The sequence below is a fragment of the Triticum aestivum genome, chromosome 3B, assembly GCF_018294505.1.
Source record: "Triticum aestivum cultivar Chinese Spring chromosome 3B, IWGSC CS RefSeq v2.1, whole genome shotgun sequence".
NCBI classification, from domain to species: Eukaryota; Viridiplantae; Streptophyta; class Magnoliopsida; order Poales; family Poaceae; genus Triticum; species Triticum aestivum.
This window is the reverse complement of record NC_057801.1, coordinates 5,435,594-5,458,289: the sequence shown is the minus strand read 5'-3', so window position 1 is coordinate 5,458,289 and position 22,696 is coordinate 5,435,594. Positions and strand designations below refer to the sequence as shown.

At 45.9% G+C, this 22,696-nt stretch overlaps 2 protein-coding genes across 2 annotated transcripts; both read right to left on the bottom strand.

The window, feature by feature from the left end:
• Positions 1-3,768: 3,768 nt before the first annotated feature.
• LOC123064251 (uncharacterized) lies at positions 3,769-16,165 on the bottom strand. The gene is made up of 3 exons (XM_044487771.1): positions 15,899-16,165; positions 4,316-7,497; positions 3,769-4,207 (listed from the first exon to the last, which is right to left on the bottom strand). The coding sequence occupies exons 1-3, from the start codon at positions 15,920-15,922 to the stop codon at positions 4,204-4,206; spliced, it is 3,210 nt and encodes a 1,069-aa protein (XP_044343706.1). The 5' UTR covers positions 15,923-16,165; the 3' UTR covers positions 3,769-4,203.
• A 3,745-nt stretch (positions 16,166-19,910) lies between these two features.
• Positions 19,911-21,294, bottom strand: LOC123064250 (aquaporin NIP4-1). The gene is made up of 3 exons (XM_044487770.1): positions 21,041-21,294; positions 20,464-20,880; positions 19,911-20,352 (listed from the first exon to the last, which is right to left on the bottom strand). The coding sequence occupies exons 1-3, from the start codon at positions 21,182-21,184 to the stop codon at positions 20,047-20,049; spliced, it is 867 nt and encodes a 288-aa protein (XP_044343705.1). The 5' UTR covers positions 21,185-21,294; the 3' UTR covers positions 19,911-20,046.
• Between the last annotated feature and the right edge of the window lie 1,402 nt (positions 21,295-22,696).

Genomic DNA, 22,696 nt, shown 5'->3' with positions numbered 1-22,696 from the left:
GTTTGTTGTGTGGGTTTTTTCAGATCTGACATATTTTCATACTCTTCGTCCAGATGGATAAACCTACCAATCAATACCTCCCAGGTACTGTTGAACATTTCACTTCTGTATCTGGTGACGAATTGAATCACGGTGCTCACATAGTAATCCACACACTGGATCACTTACTACTTCGTACGACCAGGTACAAACAGATTTTTGAAGCCATCAGAAGGCTTCTCTCCTTGGGAAGTTTTTTTTAATGCAAGATTTTCTTACCAATGTTTATTCTCACTTCTTCCTGCAGATAGGTCAATCTCACAATGAAAAACATACAAGGACTCTTTGAACAACAGGTCCTGAAGCTGATACAGAACTAACTACAAAAGGTACAAGGGTACTTCCACGTCCAATTCCTCTGACAATGCCCGCAAAATCTTCACTCGGAAAAAGATTATAGGCCATTCTCGGTGAACTGGATGCAGGACCTACAACCAAATTAATCCATGTACTTGGTGTAAGTTGTCCTTCATGTCCACAGTTACCACATCTACTGCCTAGAAATGACTTTTCATCCACTTTTTAGGTGGCAGCAAAAGCATATGTTTCTGGACATGTAATGTTAATACAGATCGCAAGTGCACTTGGACTCTTTTTTGGGACTTCTCATGAATCTACCCTCGATATAAGAGGTTGGACTGAGATAAAAGTACTCCAAAGTAGGGGAAATGCTTTTGCAAATAAGTAGAGATTCTATGGGGACACTGCACGCACCACATACTACTTTTTAAGTATCTTGACTTTTTGTTGATTTGTGGCTGCTAATTTTGTCCTACAAGTTACTTTGGTAAGAAGAATTGCATGTAGCTGCAAATTAACTCTATCTGGAAGATAGCCAAAAGATCTTAACTTTGGTGTTTGTCAGTTTTAATTTTAGAAATATTTTGAGAGAGTTAAGATGCTTAGAAGTTTCTTGTCGTTTGATCCTGCATTGCATTCAGCTATATTTGCTACAGACAATTGTTTCATCTTCCTCTACATTCCCTATATTGACATCTGTTATATTGTGCTAGAGAGTGAAGATAAATATTTAGCTTTGATTCCAATGCCCAGTTTTTTGTGCTTTTCATGTTGGTAGTATTCCAACACTATAGTAGCTATAATCCATGTGGCAACTCTTGTGTAATTAGATCATCACACATGGACATTGTGAGGGGCTTTCAAAGCATTGGGAGATGCTAAATAGACTTATGTTTTTGTCCTTCCAGCTACCATTAGGTACTACCATTCTTCAATATATAATAGTTTTACTTTTCACATTTTCTTCCAAGTGACTTTATTCTTCTTCTTATACCATTGTACCATCTGCTATCCAGTTAGTGAAGGTTTGATGTGTTAGTTCTCTCTGCTTATGTGAGTAGGCCAAAGTTGATGATTTAAGTAGGTAAGGCCAAAGCCAAAGTTGTTCCTGAAACTTATGCCGGAAGGGCTTCGGCTTTTTAGAGGAGAAAAAATGCCAAGAGTTACTATTATTCGTAGTGTGCCTGTTCCGAAACAAGAATTTAGTGCTGTTGCGTTGGTTCTTTTCAATGTTATTATACAAAAGTTGGATGATGAGACAAATTGAGTGGATTTGAAAGGGAGTACTTGTTTTCTTCCATCAATATCTATTTCTAACCAATGCATCATGTATTGCAGATGGATTGGTGACTAAGGTGACTTGAAGGAAGGGCTCACCCTTGACAGTATTCACCCAAGAATTTTTTTTAATCAAAACCGAGTCAAATGCTCCGGCACAACAGAACTATAGGATTAGTACTCATGTGTACCTTCGCCAACACACTATGAAAAACAATGCGTCACACGTACACCTAATTGTAACTATGTTAGAGATGATGAAAAATTCTACTCCCAATAAGGATATATATTTTCTCGGTTAAGAGTTAAAAGTTGGTTTCCTGGACTGGGTGTGGAAGCAGTCTATGTTAAGCATTATTATTATTTGTAAGAGTCAGATTACTTTAAAGCTTGTCTTGTGTGGTGCTCTGAATTGAGCACCAGTCTTCTAATACATCTTCCAATCCTTAAAACTGAAACCTGTGTCAATCCTAACCTCCAAGTCCATAGCCGATGCCATTCTACATTGCAGACCAAACGAAATTCACCTTTTTTATTGATCAATATTGTGCTCCATTTTTCCATACCGATGAAAAAATGGGAAATGTTTCCAACTTTGATTACTGACAAAACCTGGCTATGTTTACACACATACAACATTTACCTGTGGTAATACCTATCATTCCATTGTAAAGATGGACGGGCGCGGCAACGCGCGCCGTCAATGATCTAGTGTATATGTAAACCCAAAGTGAAGGGGCTCTTTACCCTTTTCTCTTCTATAATATATTACGCACACTCATGCGTATTCGAGAAAAAAAATAACGAGAAAGAGAAGGTGGACGATGGAAATTTTATTGGGCCGCAGCTACTTAAGAGAACCCAAGCCCAATTCAAACACCACAACCCGGTGAACAAGAGGCCGTGAAAGTTGGCTTGTGGAGCAGCAGCCCTTCCACGATCGGCCTATCATGCATACGCGTGATAAGGAGGCCTGTACGCGCGCTTTGGCCATCCATCTGTCAGAGTGGAACCATTAGATCTTCATACCCTTGTCTAAAAAAAAAATTCTTCATACCCTATGGACCAGAACGTCAAAACGCAGTGAGACCTCATAGTTAGCTAAGTTTTAAATTTTTTAATGTGTCGCTCCGCCTATGTGATTTTTTTTAATTTTTTTTTGTGGGTAACTCCGCCTGTGTGATAGATTGAACAAACTTCTGGTTGTACCCAGACCAAGCATCTTTCTGTAGCAATTTTTTTTTGAACATTTTTCTGTAGCAAATATTAGTGCTGCCTCTTTGTTTTTATAAGACATGTCTTATAAAAATGAACAGAGGTAGTAGTAGTGGTGTTTTGTGTGTAAAGATGTTTGTATTTAGGCTGGCCACCCGCGTTGAAGCACATCTTTTTTTGGATGTGCCCCCATCGTTCATAGTGCTGTTTCCATAGAACTGCGTTCAGTGCTGGCCTAGGGAAAAACTACGGTCTAAAAACCAAGCAGTCCGTCACAAAACAAACACTAAACTATAACAAGCAAAAGGCAAAAAAAAACAATCCAGTAAAGAGATCGTGCGGAGAAAAACGGCGCGGCAACGTGCGCGAACACTTCTAGTACATTGTATCTCTAAACTTATCGGGCATGTAAATTTATCCCTTATCTTATTGATGTGTGTAATCCCCCCTCCCACCCTACCCCTAGTTGCAAATGTCAGTCGGCCACTCGGGCAGATTGGGGTGGTTAAACCCGGATTTGTACAACCCATCCATTGTGAGGCCTCATCACTATGTAGCACCACTCAGTACTGAGGAATAGCCAGTTTGCGAGCGATGTGTCCTTGATACATAGTTCACCACCAATGGGTCCAGTGATGGGGCATGTTAGCAGCGAGGACATTGCCGAGGGGCCTTCCGAATCGACCCATTAGTGGTGGCTTCTATAATGTTTTTGGCAGTTAGGGTTGCATTTACTAGGAAAGCTTACAAAAGACACACCGCTAGCCATGGGCGGGGACAAAGCCCCCCCCCCCCCCTCCCGGCATTTCCTATTTGGCTGCAGGCGCCGGTTATAGCTGTTTCTGCAAACTGGCGCCTGCAGCGGCGCTAGCTGGGCTCGGCCCAATTCCCATTTTGCCCCCTGTTTTCGAACTCATAAGTATAGCAAACAGACACACAAGTTCAGGTAATACATTACATGGCAAACACTCTCAAATGCATGTAGAGATACATAGGCAGGCAGTTGTTACAACTCCACATGCATAGCAAGCAGGCACTCATTAAACCACACACACGCCTGCGCAAATGCAGCCTGGTGGATGCACACACATAGCCACTGCAGTCGCAAACCACACACGGGCGCGCGTCGGCCAGGTCTGTGTATGCAGGCACCGACCTGTCCGTCTCTTATTTGAAAGCCACAATATATATAACACAAGGTGAGAGCCACCATAAGCTCCCACATCAGGCATTGGCAACAACGCCACACAATATCATCAGTCCAAGCAAAGCACACAAGAAAACTCAACCCTCGATCCAGCAGCAGAAGCAGGAGCATCCATCCATCGTTTTGATGTAACGACGGAAGAAACGAACGCAGCAGCGCAGAGTTCACCTATGCGACGTGGGAGACGGCGAAACAAAATGGTGAGTAACTGAATGCAACCAGGAACCAGCACAATTGTACAAAGATGGACTCGGTAGTAATATGCATAGAGCGTACCTCAGAACGGAGACCCTGGGCAGCCTCTCCTTGTAGTGGCGCGAGTGGACTGGCGGTTCGAAGTGGTCGGGGCAGTGGTCGTCGTCCCACTCCAGAACGTCCCACACGTCATTCTCGATCTCAATGGTCGGCTTCTTCTCGCCTTGGCCACGGGCGCCCACGGATGGTAGCCTGCGCAGGCTCCAGCACCCCCTGATCTTGATGCTCTCGAGCGCGGGCGCCACCATCTTGACCTCGCATATCTGCTGCAGCTTCGGGAGGTCGTGTAGGTGGATGGTGGTCAGCTTCGGGAATAGTACACCGTCGTGGATGATGTGGGGGGCATTTGCGTACTTTTTATCCAGCTCAAAGACATGCACGAGGTTGCCGCAGTGGATGATGTGGAGGGTTTTCAAGCCGTTGAAGGAGGAGACAAACACCGGGAGCACGAACTGGAGGCTGGGACAGGAGCGCAGGTGTAGGTGCTGTAAATCTTGGAAGGATTCGATGTACAAGTAAATATGGTTGGGATTTTCACTCCAAATCCAGCGGGCCATTAGGAGATCCGATGCCCACAAGGTCTCCACCATAATAAATCCATCAGACAAAACAAAGACGGTATCCAACTTTGGGCACCTCTCCACGCAGCACCACCTAAGGAAGGGACACCCGTAAGGGACACTCGTATCATGAAGAACAATGGCACGAATGGATACGTCATGCACATGCAGGGATTCCGTATAATATCCCATTAATCCACCGAGATCTCCATTCAGTTCTCTCTCCACATAGCAGCTCCCTTTAGCAATCTCTATATGCCGGTCCGACTGTGTAGTCGGAGGTTGCGGGAAAGCCTGCATCGGGGGATCGCTAACCATGCTAAGGACATCATTGTACGGGCCTGCTGGAATAATCTGCTGCAAGCTCTTTTGATCACTGGGGCCAATCTTATTCTTGGGGGTTGCTTCAAATTGAACAACTCCATCATACACAGGTGAGGAGGTGAGGTGGATATTATAAGAATAAACATCTTTAGGTGGGCCTTTACGACTTGGTCCGTCCCATCCTTTAGGTCTCAACACATCCTCAGGTGTGTCCCTTTTTAAATAAGGCCACAACAGACCCTTCAAAGAGCGAGTAAGCCTCGCATCCATAGCAACAACATGCACCTGCAACCGGAAGGATTTGATCCTGTTGATGGATGGCCGAGCACACACAATCCCAACTCGCGTGTCTATGCACACCAACTCCAGGTTAGATTTTACCTTAGAACCACTCTCATCCAACCAAATTATAGCACGAAGATGCTTGCATCCTATTAGAAATAGCCGCTTGAGCCTTGGGACTTGCACCACCATACTCTTGAAATCAAGTATTTTGATTGCAGTTTCAGAGAGGTCCAATTCTATGAGGTTGGGTAGCCAACACAAAAACAGGTTCTTCAATTGCGTGCAACCTTGTAGGGAGATCTTGGACACTCTGATATCCTTATTACCTGTTGTCGTGGATGAACGGAATTGTTTCGGAGGTAGCTCAACGGTTTGCGTCCATTGAGAAGCTGGCCCATGACCATTAAAGCTAAAATATTCGAGGGACAAAGGAAGCCCGCCAACATTTTCCAACCCATAGCAACCATCAAGTACAAGCAACCGAAGGCTACTTGTTGTTGATAGGCTTGCTGGAAGAATTTCCATGTCACTGTTGCCTGACAAGTCAAGTATTTCCATACTTGGCTTATCTATAAAAGAGTTATCAAAATCCTCTGATGTCTTCCATTGGCATGTTGGTTTGATTATTCGGAGCCTCTGGAGGTTAGGGAGCCGCCGTTGTAGGTTAGCTATATACTGCCAACCCCTGACTCCTTCTATATTTAGCTCTCTGATATTAGTCATGAGATCCATCTTTTCTTCACTTAAGATTTGATTCCATTCTGTGTAACGCAGATCCAACACCGATAGGCTATATAAATATGCCCAATCTGTATGATCATCTCCTTGACGTGTTTTATCATCTGTGCAGTTTTCCAATCCAAGGAATTTTAGGCTACGGCATTTTAGGAAAGGAGGTAATGCAAAATCAAAGGCACACCATTTGAGAACTAGCACACCAAGCTTGCTGGAATGTTCAAAAAGTACATTTGGTAAAGTTGGTGGGTGGTCAGATCTTTCAAATGCCAGGAAGAAAGATGATGTCACTGCAGGTATAGTTTGCATACGACGAACTTCTATATTCCTCGATGTGACTGATATCCAACAGTATGGGCCTTCTTTATAGACAACATCATCGTTAATTACGAGAAAAGGAAGCATCAACTGTTCCATATACCATTTAAGAACACCATCTAGCAGAGAAACATCATTGCACTTCCAATTTATCTCTCGATGTAATGCATTACTAATATCCCTTGCTGTGTACCCTTGTATGATTGCATCGCATACCCAATAGTTGGAAGCATGAGACACCCAATCAAAATTAGTGGCCATGTGAAAATTGTAATGCAGAAATAACTCATAGAGACAACAATCTGCCACAATTGTTGGGTTGATGTCCAGCATACATGGGTTGCGGGCAACTATGGTAGCAGCTTCTTGATGCAGCAGACCACAAAACTGTGACAGTGACAACTCTTTGATAGAATCACGGAAACCAAGGATAGCATGCGTATATCTTAGCTTGTTTTCTACCCTTGAACGGCCATGATTCAATTCCAGGCATCTTCTACTGAAGGTCCATATCATTACATTGTTGCCATATCTTGTAAGAGGAATTCCTACGTCAACCTCTTCATCACTTCCGTTAAGGAAAATCATCATCAATTTGGTGTCCCTCAGGGTTTGATCAATCGCTTGTCCAACAATGCCTATCTCATTCCTTGAGCTTTCATCAACTTCGTTAAAGTCATCCTCTTCATCTTGCTCATCTAGACTGGCCATTACTGAAGGGTCAAGTTCCAGAGCCTCTGCAATTGCCCTCTGCATTGCTCTTCTATTTTTCCACTCAGAGCAATCTATATAAATTATTCTGTCAAAGCATAGTTCCGGAGTGGTTCTCCTGGACGGGAGCACTGCTGCTATGGATCTAAGAACAGCGGACGCCCCGAATCGATCCCAACCATCAAAATAGATGACCTTTACGTAGCTCTTGTATTTAAGAAACCGAAATATTTCCTCTCTGGCGCCATCAACATCCGTTGAATAAATGTGCTGTCAAAACATGTTAATAAGTTAGAACACTCATTTGAATCACAATTGTTAATTACAGCCAGGCCGACGGCAAAGTAGTTAGGTGAGTAGTTAGGCATACAGTCTACCTATAAGATATCATATGTAACATGTAGGTGTTTTTTTTTACAACTAAGGACATTTACGTACGTGACCGTGTGCTAGCATGTGAGATATAGTACATTCAGCGGTGGAAGACGAAATAAATATTTGGTGTGGCGAAATCGATAGAGTGAAGTCAAAGAAGAGAGAGTAGAAGTACTGAATGCACTAATCAAATATATGGCATACAATACAATGTATAATAACCAAGAGAAAATGTACAACTCGCGTAACCAATTATGATAATCACACTCAGAAATTGCTTGCGCTTAAGAGATGTCATCTTTCGGTTTCCGTTTGCACGGAATTTATGTATATAGTCGCCGGAGTTTCACTCTCTTCCCGTCTGCCGACTACCGCTCTTCCTGGTATCGCTCGCCTCGTCGGTCGCCCCTGGCGAATTTCTGCAGCGCTGCAATTTCTAGCACATCTGACCGATCGATTTGACCGCTTCAAGTGCGTAGATGGTGTAATTTTGATAGTTAGAATTGATCAAACATGCATGCATTGTTGAAGTATGGCAACAGGTATTTTGTATGGACTAGCAGTTATCTGAGACTAGTCCTGGCCAGATTTTAGGAAGCGTCGAACTAGCACGCTGCTACCAAGGACATGTCCTAAACAGACTTGGATGCTAAGCTGAACCATGGGATTTGCACGGGTTATATATCTACTACATGAGTGAAGAAGTATGCTTAGTACGTGATCGTCATTACTTGTTGTGATTAGCATTATGGCCAGAATATTTTATTGTTTCCCTTGTAGGCCCAAGAGTATTTGTACGTGACATGTACATCTGGGGCTGCTAGTGCAAACTATAAACAACCGAATCATAGGAGGACATATCTTGTTGGGAAACGTTTACAGCCTGGGCACCGGCCGAAACTTCGGCCGGTCCACTCGCTCACCCCGCGCGTAGCGCTAAAGCAGGAGGGACACGTCATCCCGCGAGGGTCCGCACACCGCTCTGCTTCCTTATCCTTTCCAGCGCGGCTGCTGTCCACACACACCACATGTTCTTCCTTTCTTTCCTGGGCTTCCCATGTTGCTGCTTCTGCCTATCTACTTTTTCTCAGACGCCATTGCTGCAGAGTTGCTGCACGGGGCGCCCTCCCCCACGAAGCGCGGCGCGCCCTCCCCCACGAAGCGCGGCGCCGCGGGAGTTGTTGCTGCTGCAAGGGATGCCATCGCCATGGCCGTGCCCTTCGCCATGGCCGAACGCGACGGGGCTGAGCACCGGCGCTACTACGACAGGGGGCCATGGCCTGCGAGCTCACAGGCCAGGGCGGCCATGGCCTGCGAGCTCACAGGCCAGGGCGGCCAGGGCTTACGAGCTCGAGGCATGTTACTACAACTCCAGATTTGCTTCCATGTTTGTTTTTGCTGGAACCAGTGTACTAATTTGTTACCACCGTCTTTGTTTTTTGCTGGAACTAACCAAATTTTGCTGCCATGTCTTTTGCTGGAATCATTTTATACCACTTTTTTGCTACAACAGTTTTGGTTTTTTGCTACTACCGGCACTGTCGTTTGTTACATCCTTTTTCATGAGATTGTCGAGATCCTGCGCTTGTGTGTTTTGCTACAACCTTGTACAGTTTTTGCTACAACCTTCTGCATTTTTTGCTACTACTGGAGAAGCCCCTAGCTGGACCACAAGTTATTTTTGCTACAACCGTTTTGTGGTTTGCTGCAACCAGTGTCAATTTTTGCTACCACCGACTTCTTTGATTTTTCTGGAACCAGCGCTCGATTTTTTTATTTTTGCTACCACTAGCGTTTCGATTTGCTGGAACAAGCTTCAATTTTTTTGCTACCATCAGGTTTTTGGTTTGTTGGAGCGTCGTCGATTTTTTCTAATTTTGCTACCAACGTTTTATTAACTTTTGCTGGAACTGTCAAGAATTTTTGCTACGACCGGTGAAATTTTTTGCTGCGACCGGCAAATTAAGGACAAGGAACAACACGAGCTCTACAACGGGTGCTGCGGCCGGCGACGTGAGGCTCCGCGAGCCGTCGGGGGCCTCGCCGGAGATACGCCGCGGGGGCGTTGCTGGAGCTGGGCCTTGCGCGGAGATGCGCCACGGGGGCGTTGCTGGAGCTGGGCCTCGCCGGAGATGCGCCGTGGGGGCCTTTGTTGGGAGCTGCGTGGTGCTGCGAGCCGCGGGAGTTCTCGCCGGAGATGCATCGTGCTGCGAGCCGCGGGGGATCTCGCCGGAGATGCGCCATGGGGCCCGAGGAAGAAGAAGCTGGGGCGATTTGATTATTTTTTTTGGCTCCAGATTCAACCGCCGCGTGGCTCGCATCCAGCGGCTATGGCTGGACCGGCCGAAAGTTTCGGCCGGTGCGCCGGCGCCTAGCGGTGCCCTATCTTGTTCGGTTTCAGCTTTAGAGTTTTACTAGCAAAAAAGCCCGTGCGTTACAACGGGGTAACTAAAATTATATTTCGCCACTTATCACAATTGCTCTGTCTCCTCATTGTCATCAACCTATTCATCCTTTCGGCCTTTTGCAAGTTTAATTATGTACACGAGTTTGTGCTTTTCATCATCATACTGAGCAAATGCCAGTTAGAAAGGAGAGGTGGAGGTCAAGGGCTACTTCGAGTGCCATCTTAATAACTGGAGCCTCGATCTGTTTTACTCTGAGTGCCATATTCGAATGAATGCGACATAAAAAATTAGTCCGTTGAAAGAAATTTTCAGGTATGCATGTATATATATATTTAAAATATATACACATTTTTTCTGAGGAACTTTTCATATATAACATGTTATATTTGGAGTTAGTGTCTGACAGATAAATATTTTGAAGAGTATTTTAATCTGTCAGAAAAAAGAAAGATTAAACAGGAAAAGGATGTATATATCTAGAGTCATATGTCCACGTTCAACAGATTCAGATAGAATATCGGGGGAGATGAGCGAAAAAATCGTGCATATCGTTTGTGCCTGACTCGGACGAATGAGACGTAAAAAATTAGGCCGGCGAAAGGATTTTTCAGGTACGTATGTATATTTAAAATTTACACACATTTTTCTCATGATTTTCTAATATATAACATGTCATATTTTGAGTTAGTGTTTGAAAGATAAATTCTATTCCGAGCATGTGTTTGTTTATTCGTCAAGCCACTTGTTGACATTCCAAGGAACTTGCCAGCATATATAAATTGATGGGAATTGGTATGAGATAGCAATGCAGGACTATTCTCTTATTAGTAGTACAACTTTTTTTAGACAAATTTGTAGTACAGCTTTTTTTCAAGGGAATTTGTAGTAGAGCTAAAAAGGCCCCCTCTCTTTTTTTTTCTACAGAGCCTGCTTGCCAGGAAATTTTAAAAGTTGCCTAACAGCCCATAAGAGAAGGCCCATAATAAAAGGATCAATAGCCCATAGCTAGCAATCTGGGCCTGGCACTACGAGCGCAAGGGCATCTTCACGGTCAGGTCGGCATACAAACTCATGTCATCCATTAAACAGCAGCGCACGGATTGGCTTGAACACGCCGAGGGTCATTCACGGCCCACGGCGGATCACCGGTCTTGGTCTACACTATGGGGTGCCGCAGTCCCATCGAAGGTACGGGTGTTCGCATGGAGACTAGCCCAGAGTTCAATACCAACTGGAGAAGTCAGAAAACACCGAAGCATGGCTGATTCAGCAGAGTGCGGGATCTGTCATGCGGCGATCGATACATGACATCACTCCCTTTTTGACTGCCGCATGGCACGCTGTGTTTGGGCCCTATCGGACGAGGATCTTACGGAAACAGTTATATCAAACAGGGAGCAGGATGCCAAACTTTGGATGCTATAGTTGGTTGACACACTTCCTTCGGCTGATCTAGCAAGGGTTTTGGTGACAATGTGGGCCATATGGTGGGCAAGGCGCCGAGCTATCCACGACGATCAGTACCAGAGCCCACTGAGCACCCACACTTTCATTGAGAAGTTTCTGCTGGAGCTAGAGATGTTACCGATCAAGAATACATGTACCAAGGACCTACTTGCAACGCCTGGGGACTTGCATGCAAACCCCAGGGACCTGCATGCAATCAGAAGAAGACCAAGGGTCCCACCCCCACATGCGTGGCTCCCGCCTGAGAATCATGATGCAAAGTTCAATGTAGATGCAGGCTTTTCGAAGGTTGGTGATCACGCGGCGGCAGCAGTCGTATGCAGGGACAAAGGAGGAAAGTATTTGGGAGCCTCGGCCATCATCTACGACGGTCGCCTCGACCCAACCATCCTCGAAGCACAGGCATGCTGCCAGGCGCTCCACCTCGCCGCAGATCTGCAGGTTCAATCATTTTGCGTGGCTTCTGATTGCCTGGAGGTAATAAGGAACATCCACGATGAAGTCCCTTGTCGATATTTTTCCATCCTTCATGATATCAAGCACGAGAGAAACCACTTTGAAGATGTAAAGTTTCTTCATGAGAATAGAAAGCACAATGGAGAAGCACATGCTTTAGCAAAGGCAGCAGCCTCTCTTAGCACCGGGCGCCATGTGTGGCTTAGTATTTTGCCCGACATAATCTGTATCCCCATGTGTTTGAACTTCTAATAAAGGATACAATTGCTCAAAAAAAACTAGCAATTTGATTTTGTACGAGCGAGGCTAGCGTGCGACATTGGACGTCCTGGCTAGCGAGGCTAGCCTGCGACGTATTAACTTTTATTAGTACCACCTCGCATATATGTTTTAAATTTAAACCAAAAGCGTAAATTCACGGGAAGAAACGTATTATGACGGTGAACCCGACGGAGTCAATGTGTGCATTATTATGAGGGAAAGATTCTTAGAGCAACTCTAGCAGACCCCGCAAAAAATTCGACCCGCAAAACGCGTTTGCGGTTCCACGAAGATCGCGGTTGCGGGTCGAAAACATGCGTGGCCGAACAGAACCCATATCAAAACCTGCATACTTTGAAAAAACACTTTCGCGGAAGAAATTGCGCAAACATAGTTCATCACATACTACATAGTTCATCATATGATCAACAAACTACAAACATAGTTATACTACATACTACGTTAAACTAGTAATAGAGGGGTCAGATCTGACGGCGGCGAGGTCGCGGAAAAACGACGACGCCGTGGAAGAGCCAGACGCTCAATCCTCCTCGCCGGAGCTACACAGGTCGACGTACTTTGCCGCCTGCTCCGCGCGGATGCGGCGCCACTCCTCAGCCTTCTCGTTGGCGGCGACGTTGGCGGCGACCACCTGCCGCCACTAGAGGGCTTCGAGCTCCTCGGCGTGGCGCCGGCGCTCCTCCTCCTCGCGCACGCTCCGCTCGGCGATTGCGGCGGCGACGGCGTCGAAGTCCGCGATGTAGTCCTCCGGCCCAACGACTCCGCGGCGGCCGAGCAGAGCGGGCTCCTCGGGCTCCTCCTTCACCGGGGTGAAGGCGAACGGCGCCGGCGGCTCCTGCTCCTCCTCGTTGTCCGACCACTCCCTCTTCACGGGGAGGAAGCCCGCGCCGGAGGACGAGGAGGATCCGGCATAGGAAGATCTCGCAGAGGAGAAGGACGCGCTACGGCGGTCGTGCTCCTCCATCTCGCGGCGGTTGAAGCTCACCGGCGGCGACATTCCACGGTTGGTCCACCTCCGGGCGCCGCGCTTCCTCACGCCGTCCGCCCGGACGCGCCGCTCGCGCTCTGGGTCGCGCTCACGGCCGGATCTGCTACCGGAACCGCGTCCGGAGCTCCACATTCGCCCCCACATGGCGGCTGGAGGCGGGGCAGGTGGTCGCTAGCGGTGAGAAATTGGGAGAGGGGAAAGGGGAATCGGGTGGCTCGCGGCGACGGGGGGATATGGTTTGGACCCGCAAAAGGGTCGCGGACGCAGTTAGACTGCTCGGGGCGTGCGGTTTGTCGGCTGCGGCAAAAAAAATTGCGGGCCGGGCGAGTATGCGGTCTCTGTTCTGGCTGGAAAATTTGGCCGAGCCCGCATACTCGCCGGAAATTTTGCGGGCCAGACGTTTTGCGGGGTCTGCTAGAGTTGCTCTTATACGCAAGCCCAACGTGCCATATAAATGTGCCATCGTACAAGTATCGTAGGTGATTCTATCATATGCAAAGTAATTTCATGTCAAGGCCGTGTGGCCGATTGAGAGAGACCAATAAATCTATTTAGAAAAATATACTACTTTCATCTACGTTTGTCACTTGCTCGCTTTCTCTGCTGAGCCCTAGGGTTTGATTGACCTTTCTTGTTTTACACTGAAAAATGGTCGTCTCTCCTCTACGAAGGCAAGGAATCTTCGTTGCTTTGCTCGAAAAACAATTGCCCGTCGTCACGAAAGTACGATATTTATCGTGGTGTTATGCAGAAATTTCGCGTGGCAACACAATTTGGTGACTCCGCTGAGGACCGAGAAGAAGAAGAGGCACACGATGAACTCCGAAACCAGAAATGGGAGCGACATCGACCTAGAGAACATCATCGCCGTCACACTTGACGATCTGCCGAAAGATGATCGGAATGAACTTGAACGGGAGCTTGAGGAAGAGAAGGTTGAAAGGCTAAAACTGAAGTTGGCTGGATACCAGAAGAAGAGGAACGTCGTCGTCAAAAAGTAGCTCTGAGCCCTTCCGGTGCATTGAACACTGAGGTAAAAAAACTAAACCAACGAAATTGCTCATTTAATTGATGTGTCCGTAGCTAGTAACTACAGTTCTGATATAAAAAATACGGCATGTACAATTACCCAAACAGTATTTTTGAGAATTTACCTCGTCGTATTCGTTTGTTAGTGTTGCAAATCAATGATGGATATTCTAAGAAAATGCTGATGCCTCTGGAAAATAATGGATTCATTAATTTCCCTAGTAATATTCATACTGGTGCATTGGCTGCGTAACCTCATGTTCCTTTAGATAATGTTCAAGGTGGCCCGAACTATGCCAGCAGTTCAGCCAATAACTTTGTACCTAGCGTTGCTTCTCTTATTGCTTCAACTTCAGTTCCACAAAATTACAGCAGTGATAACCAAAGCGTTGGCTTAAATTTTAATTTGCAGCCACCTATTTACCAGACATTAACATATAATACACCACCGTTGCTGTCTGTTGGTATCGGGGTTCCGTATGCCGGTACCTAATTCATATTTTAATTGGTCTCAGTTGCAAACATCACATGCTCAAATTTCTTTGCCAGAGTTTTCACCGAGTGCTTGCGTTCCATCTACTCCACAAATCAGTTCTCTATAGCCCAATGATAGTTTTTCAAAGACCAGCTTCCTAGTAGACTTAAGGGTAAAGCACGTGTATATCAAATACCATATCCTCATGGTTTTAGGATTCCAGATTTTGTTAATTTTACAGGGAAGATGGTAGATCTACTTTTGAGCATGTAGGACAATTTTTTAACACAATGCTATGAGGTCCGCACATCGGATGTTTATAGGGTTAAATTATTTCCTTTGTCTTTATCCGGTACTGCATTTACTTGGTTTACATTGTTTGCTCCTAATTCTATTTCAACATGGGCACAACTGGAGCAAAAAATTCATGAGTATTTTTTTGACGGTTTAAACTGAACTTTAACTTTCAGATTTAACAACTACAAAAACCACTTCAAACTTGTATTGTGCTTTTATTTAGTACTCCCTATGTTCCTAAATGTTTGTCTTTCTAGAGATTTCAACAAATGAGTACATACGGAGCAAAATTAGTGAATCTACACTCTAAAATATGTCCATATACATCCATATGTTGTAGTCCATTTGAAATCTTTAAAAAGACAAATATTTAGGAACGGAGGGAGTATATAATAGAAGATTCCGCCTTGGTCACAGCGTTTTGGCTCGGAGGGAGTACTAGTGACCGATCCATTTTTTCACAATACAGTAATTAATCGAGTGGAACTAGAAACATCAAAAGTAACAACAGGATGTGTGATCAGTGATGCGTGCATTTCAAAAAAGGTGAAGAAGATAATTATTATATTTGACTTGGACCCTTCTGGCGTATCAAATCCTTTAGCAGAGAGAGATTTAGTATGCCTACTATTTCAGAGTGAAGTGATTGTAATGCCAGTCAGTCCTCGCCACGCTCTAGCTAGCTATATACTCCCTCCGTCCCAAAAAATAAGTGTCGGTGATTTAGTACAAAGTTGTACTAAATCAGCAAGCTTATTTTGAGTCGGAGGGAGTACTTAGTTGTGTGTTAGCGTGCCAAGGCCATTTCACAGCCAATAATTTCCCTCACAATCAGTGAGAAAGACACTGCATGCATGTACTACTTTGTGACCGTAAAATGCATAAGAGTATTACCTGCGTCAGAAGATGACTACTCATGATGAATTCCTCTGACGAAGATCAAGAGAGAAAGCCAGCAGCAAATTTAATCAAACTTTAGCTGATGAGGACTCATGATGAATCCCTCCATCGATGACCAAGAGAGAAAACCAAGCAGCGAATTTAACCAATATTAAACTGATGAGGACTCATGATGAATATATTCCTCTGTCAAAGACGAGGAGAGGAAAGCCACAAGAGATCCGATCTGTCTAACCCATCAGTCCAAGATCGCTCTTGCCACACCGCCTGCATACGCAACAACAACATGTTACGTTTGTGTTTCACCGTTTTTAACCAGCGGTGGTAAAGGAACATGCGAAGGTTTAATATGGCAGAAGTTTTAGAGGTTACGAATTAACAAAGGAAGATAGCAGATGGTACTATATTACTAATTAGTGATAGGTAAATAAATACCTTGATAGCAGACAAGAGCAGCTTGACAAAACAGAAGCGAAGACCTTCTCACTGCTAATGCACCCCTAATCCAGAGAAGAAATGCGAGAGCAGATCGAGAAGGAGTAGAACAAATTGGCTCCTCCTATTTTGTAATCAAATAGTGCACGAACTATTACTGGCTGCGCCCAGGGTCCTTTGCTTGTAGCTGCATGCATATATACCCTACTTTCTCTTTGCCAAAGCATGACGCAATATATATGCATTCTTTTGCTTTGTTTTTACTTTTGCTTTTCCCTTTTCTTTTCTAAAGATGATTCAGATGCAGATGCTCTTGCAGGTTTGATCGCCGCGGTAGTTTGCGCCAGGGAAAACCATTGCACAGCAAAGCGCAGCAATTCAATCATTCATTCTCCTTTGTTTTTGAAGGTAACTAAACAGCAGCATCATGATGGCTCCGACCAGATCTGAGCACACATTTACCATTCATCGGACAAAGATAGCGGATTTACAGGTGCTAATGTCTTTTTTACTCTCTCTGTTTTAGAATGGATAACATTTGTTTTCGTATTGGCGCGATCTCCAGCAAACATCCTTATCCATTGATACCAGTGAATATATCTTTATTTGGTGCTAGCTAGTGATGTTATCTTCAAATTATGAATCCAATAAAGTTCCATACATTTACAGTCAAACCCGAAGAGATTTGACTACACAAGTATTCTAGGAAGTCATATGTAATTTGGAGTAGAGGTAGTGCTTTGGATGAAACAAAAAATAACAATTGAACGATTTTACAAGTTGCAACATAAAAATTAATCGGTCGATGATTCTTGGAACACATGAAAAGCCTTAATAAAAAATACAAATAAAACCTGAAAATGGATTAAAAATAAAGAAATAATTGACACGAAAACAAAATAACTCATACAAAAAAAATTCATTTCAGGTATAAAACCATTCCCACAAGTAAAACCATTGAGCAATAATTGCATATATTTTTTTGTGATATTACTCCTTTTTGTGGGGGAATTGTCATATTACTTTTACTATGTAAAACTACAGGTTCGTATGGCTCCCTGCATCTTTTTCCTGCAGAGGCCATAGGCAACAAAGTTTCCTTACAAAGTTTGAATGGCGAAAAACAATGCGCGGTTTTCTGTTCCTTAATTTGCACGTACGACGGAGGTAGTTCTCTTCTTTTCGTGCGATACAACATACAAATTAGTCGATTGGCTTGTTCGCACTTTGCAAGCAGGCTCAATATTATGTCTAGGTCAACAGACTTTGAAAACGAAAATACAATATTTTTTTTAATCTTTGTTTTCCCTCGAACAGAAAATCAGATTTTTCTTCTTCTTCTTCTATATAATCTTCTGTTCTTCTTGGAGCATACACTATGAGATCCATCCCACTACACGCCAAAAGTAAACAATACAGCTGTCTGTAGCGCGGTACATGCAGCAACCGATGCCATGCAAGCGGGGTGCACCGTGCACGTAGAACGGCTAACTAGCTAGTTCGTTCCAGGTGCTCCGGCGACGACCACCCGGCTGGACGCGCCCCTGCCACCGCAGAGGAAGCCCACGACCGCGTCGGACTGCCGGACGGCTTTGTTGAAGAGTGCGCCGAGCAGCATGCCGGCGTCGGGCACGATGACGTAGATCCAAATGGAGGTGTACCGGCCGAACACGATCGCCGGGCCCAGGCTCCCCACCGGGTTCATCGACCCTCCCGACACCGGCCCGATCACCAGGGACGTGAATTTTTAGAGCACTTGCACCCCGACTCAACTATCATACCTCTCTAATATCGCTTTAAGATTCGTGCGACACAACTAACTTTTTATATGAATTTTTTTTCTTTTTTGTTTCTCCCACATAGTAGAACATATCTTGAAGTTCAAACCTATGCAGCTTGGCAAAGCTTTCTAAGTAGAATCTAAGATAAATCTTTCAATTTTTTTGTCAAACATAAATATACAAAATACGTTTTTCTATACATTCAAGTACACACTAGTTAGTATTAACTCCGTCTGGGTTTATTAGTTTTCATAGTATTTTGACTAGCAAACAAAATATGAACGCATGTCATAAAAATTGTATTGTTGGATTCATATTTGAATGTAGTTTCCAGTGACATTATTTTTGAACCCTCATCAGTGCCGCGTGACTGTTAGTGCCCGCCTTCTGGGTCTCGTCGAGGGCAAAGAGTGCCTCCGGGCTGATGAATTATATAATACTTTGATATTGTGAACAGATGAAATTTAATGTTTTTATTTGAGATAATTTTTATTTAAAATGAGTAAATAGCATAAAACTACTACTACTTTACAGGCTAGGGTTCCAAAAAACTACCGGCTTTTAATTTTTTACAGATAACTACCAAACGAGGGGTCGACTGTTTCAAAAAACCCAAAAAACTGAGTGCTTATCAATTGATTGTGATTATGACAGGTGGGCCCTATGCGTAAGAGCTCTAATTGTTTGACCATTTGTTTGACCGTTAGGTGTGGGCCTGCACACAAATTTAAGAAAGCAATCTGGTCCCTGTTTTTTTTTGTAAAAAGCAATCGGGTCCCTGCTCTCAGACAAGGATCCATTGTTGCTCCTCTCGCTCCAGAGCTGGACCTCGCGGCTCCGCCTCCTCCGACCGGTGAGCCGCCCGCCGTCGGCGCTCACCGGGGCTCAACCCTGGCCGTTGCCCCGCCTCACCTCCTTCTCTCCTACCTCTCTACGCCCGCCGCCTAGCCGTGTTGCACGACGCCGCCGGGCCAGTGGCTGCATCTACACCGGCTCCCCATGGCGGGCTCAGGCCATCGCGAGCCGCACGCCATGGCTAGGGGCTCAGGCCGTCGCCAGCCGCGCCATGGCCAGTGGCTCAGGCCGCCACCAGTCGCGCGCCATGGCCAGGAGCGCGCCAACGAGCAAGGGCGCCGCCAGCCGCGCCATGGCCAGGGGCTCGGGCCGCCACCAGCCGCGCGCCATGGCTAGGAGCTCCTCCACCTAGCCCGTCGGCCGACTAGAGAAGCCCGCCGTCGCGACGAGGAACGCGATGGCCGAGCCGCCGCCTTTCGCTTGGCCAGCGATCTGGCCGCCGGCGAGCTGCCGGCGCAGTTCTTGATTGCTTTTTGCAGAAAATATCAAGGACCCGATTGCTTTTTTCAGAAAACATCAGGGACCTTATTGCTTTTAAAAAAAAGAAATAGGGACCTGATTGCTTTTTTTAAAACTTACATAGATACTGACATGTGGACCCTACATGTAAGGTAACAGTCAAACAAACGGTCAAACAAACGGTTCTCTTATGTGCGGGTCCCACCTGTCATAATCACGATCAATTGATAAGCACTCAGCGTTTTGGGTTTTTTGAAACAGCCGACCCCGTGTTTGGTAGTTATCTGAGAAAAATTAAAAACCGGCAGTTTTTTGGAACCCCTAGCCTGTAAAGTAGTAGTTTTATACTATTTACTCATTTGAAAAGGTGTGGCTGAAGTCTGCGGCTGTAGCATTGCTGCCGCGTGACCGTTAGCCCTTTTTACATCATCTGATGGGGCACTAGGTTTAGATCATCAATTATATAACATTATCTGTTGGAGACGAAAGTTTTTTGAGACGATGTAGTAAAGTTATACATTTAGTGCTTTTTGGTGATGTATTTTACACCATCCATGCTCTTACAAGTGGACTACAGCAACCGATGCCACTTCCGAACAGCTAGCTGGCTGGCTAGTTCGTTCCAGGTGCTCCGGTGACGGACCGGCCAACGACGACCACCCTGCTGGACGCGCCCCTACCGCCGCAGAGGAAGCCCACAATCGCGTCGGACTGCCGGACGGTCTTGTTGAAGAGCGCACCGAGCAGCATGCCGGCGACGGGAGCGACGACGTAGATCCAGATGGATGTGTAGCGCCCGAAGACGATCGCCGGGCCCAGGCTCCTTGCCGGATTCATCGAGCCTCCCGACACGGGCCCGATGACCAGGCCCAGCGTCCCGACCGTCGCCCCGATGGCGATCCCTACCACCGCCTTGCTCTGCATGGAAGCCAAGCATCAATAATGGAAGCGATGGATCAGGTACCCGCCTAAAGTTTCCTCTCCGGCTCGCATGTATGTAAATGTAAATGTTTGGAAACGTGTAGTTACGGCGTTGCTTGTGGCGACGGTGGAGATGACGATCATGAGCACGGCGGAGGCGAGGAGCTCGAGGAGGAAGGGGAGCCGGGCGCCGGCCTCGGGGGGCCTGGGCACGGTGCCGTAGAAGTTGTCGTCGTGCGGCCTCATGATGGCGTTGACGGAGAGGCAGGCGAGCACGGAGGCGCCGATCTGCGTGGCGACGTAGAGCGGGAGCTTGCGCCAGGGGAAGTAGCGGAAGGCGGCGAAGGTGAGGGTGACGGCGGGGTTGAGGTGCGCGGGGCCCATCCAGCCGAGCACGAAGGCGACGGTGAGGGCGACGACGAGGCAGACGGTGGGGAAGGTGAGGCCGTGGTGCATCTCCTGCATCAGCGCCGCCACGCACGACCAGAACACCATCAGGAACGTCGCCACGCCCTCCAGCAACAGCTTCATCATAGTAATTCACAGAGATCAACTGTTCATTAATACACTGACTGATGACGCTGTCAGATTATTATGCTCAGAAACGCTGTAAATTAATTGACGGTCTCGATGCTCAGCTCGTCCCTCTGCAAGGCGTGAACGCAGAGCATTGCGTCACTAGTACCTCCCGGATGAGGTGGCCAACGGCTAGGCCCTTGGTGGCGTGTCCGGCAGCCGGCGCCGACTCCTGGCCGCGGCGAGCCTGCTCTAGGTCCGGCCCGTTCGCCGCGCCGTCGCCGCCCACCGTGTTCGTCTTGTCAAGATCCATCGTGGGTTCCAGTGCACCAAGAGCTAGCTAGCTAGCTAGCACCGTCAGTTCATTCTCTCGTGTGTTCCGTTGCTCCCCACGCCATTGATCCGGCCGCCAATATAGTCGTCTCGTGTCGACCACCCACCGTGTGTGATGGGCAAATTGGTTGCGTTGGAACAGAGCAGCCCTCGCACGCTCTTGGCATGTGGAGGAGGAACTGATGCTACGGGAGTGTACGTACGTGCCGGATCGATCAACTGAATTAACCGACCCACCGCTGCACTCGCTTTGTGTGGATCCTTCTTCCACTTGTTCTCAGAACAGACTCCTAGTCGTCTCACAAGAGAAAAAAAAAGTTAAATATACCATGAGTGCTTTAACTTGTCCACAACGGTCAGTTTGGTACCCAAAACTTGCAAAATACTACATAAGAGTGGCCTCGTAACTTGTTTTACCAATAATGCTAAACATACAAAGAGTTACATGCAATTACATGCTGACTAGGATTTTTTCCATCTACTAACCAATCACAAAGTTGCCCCCCCCCCCCCCCCGATTTTTAGGAAGGGGTGGGCCGCCTCCCCACCTATTGACCAATCAAATTAACCCTCTTTGTAAAACCTTGTAACTCGTTTGTATGTGTAGCATTACTCCTTGTTTTATTGTGCAAATACGGTGCCTCCATAGGCATCCGGGTGTATGGCCTACTTGCGTGGCATGCCAGCGCGACGTTGGTCCACATGTTAGTGGCTGGCAGAGCGAGCGAGGCGCTGGTTGTGCGTATGATGTTTTTTTTTCAGAAAGCACCTCGTATTTAATTTAATTATGTAAGAAAGCACCACAAATTAAAATATGGGCCCCACAGGTCAGTATGACTCGGAAAAAAAGAGTAAAATAAAACACCGGGGCCTAGTTTCGAACCTGGGACCTCCCTGTCGGTGGTGCACATCCCGCCCAAGGTGACCAAAAAAGCCGGTATTAAGACAAGCTAGAAGTCTATATATCAAGCTTTGTTTATCTTTAAGGGCATGTACAATGGTTGATAAGATAGTTTTATCTTAAATCTTGCATGTAATTTAGAGATGACAAAAAATATGTGTACAATAGATCATCTCTTAGCCTTATCTTCAATAACTAGCTATTCCTAAAAATGTGGTGAGACATATTGTGCTAAGAGATCATCTCTTGTCTTCTCTTAAATAAGAGAATTCAAGCTTTTTCTTATGATTTCTCTCTCTTCCACCTCATCAGTTATCCTACGTGTCATTCCTAAGATAGAACCATTGTACATGCCCTAAAAGCATTTCTCTTATTTCTACTTTAATACGGGCGTGCACGAGATTTTTTATTTATTTCCAATTTCATGTTTAGTTTTTGATATTATTTTTCCCGGTTGAAAAAAAATGCTAGAAAAGATAACAACTACCGTAAACTTATATAAAATGTTAGTGCATCTGAAAAAAAACTACGGACTTGGGCCTCTCGGGGGGACGAGTCAGTTTCAACATATTTTTGTAAAATTCTCACGTG

Excerpts from the sequence above, each read along its gene's own strand:
- LOC123064251 (XM_044487771.1), bottom strand. The coding sequence starts at position 15,922 with ATGAGTAGTCATCTTCTGACGCAG. Across the intron at positions 7,498-15,898 it reads GTAGTCATCTTCTGACGCAG|CACATTTATTCAACGGATGT; the intron begins GTAATACTCTTA and ends ATGTTTTGACAG.
- LOC123064250 (XM_044487770.1), bottom strand. The coding sequence starts at position 21,184 with ATGGATCTTGACAAGACGAACACGGTGGGCGGCGACGGCGCGGCGAAC. Across the intron at positions 20,881-21,040 it reads TTGGCCACCTCATCCGGGAG|CTGTTGCTGGAGGGCGTGGC; the intron begins GTACTAGTGACG and ends ACTATGATGAAG. Across the intron at positions 20,353-20,463 it reads CCGTCGCCACAAGCAACGCC|AGCAAGGCGGTGGTAGGGAT; the intron begins GTAACTACACGT and ends GCTTCCATGCAG.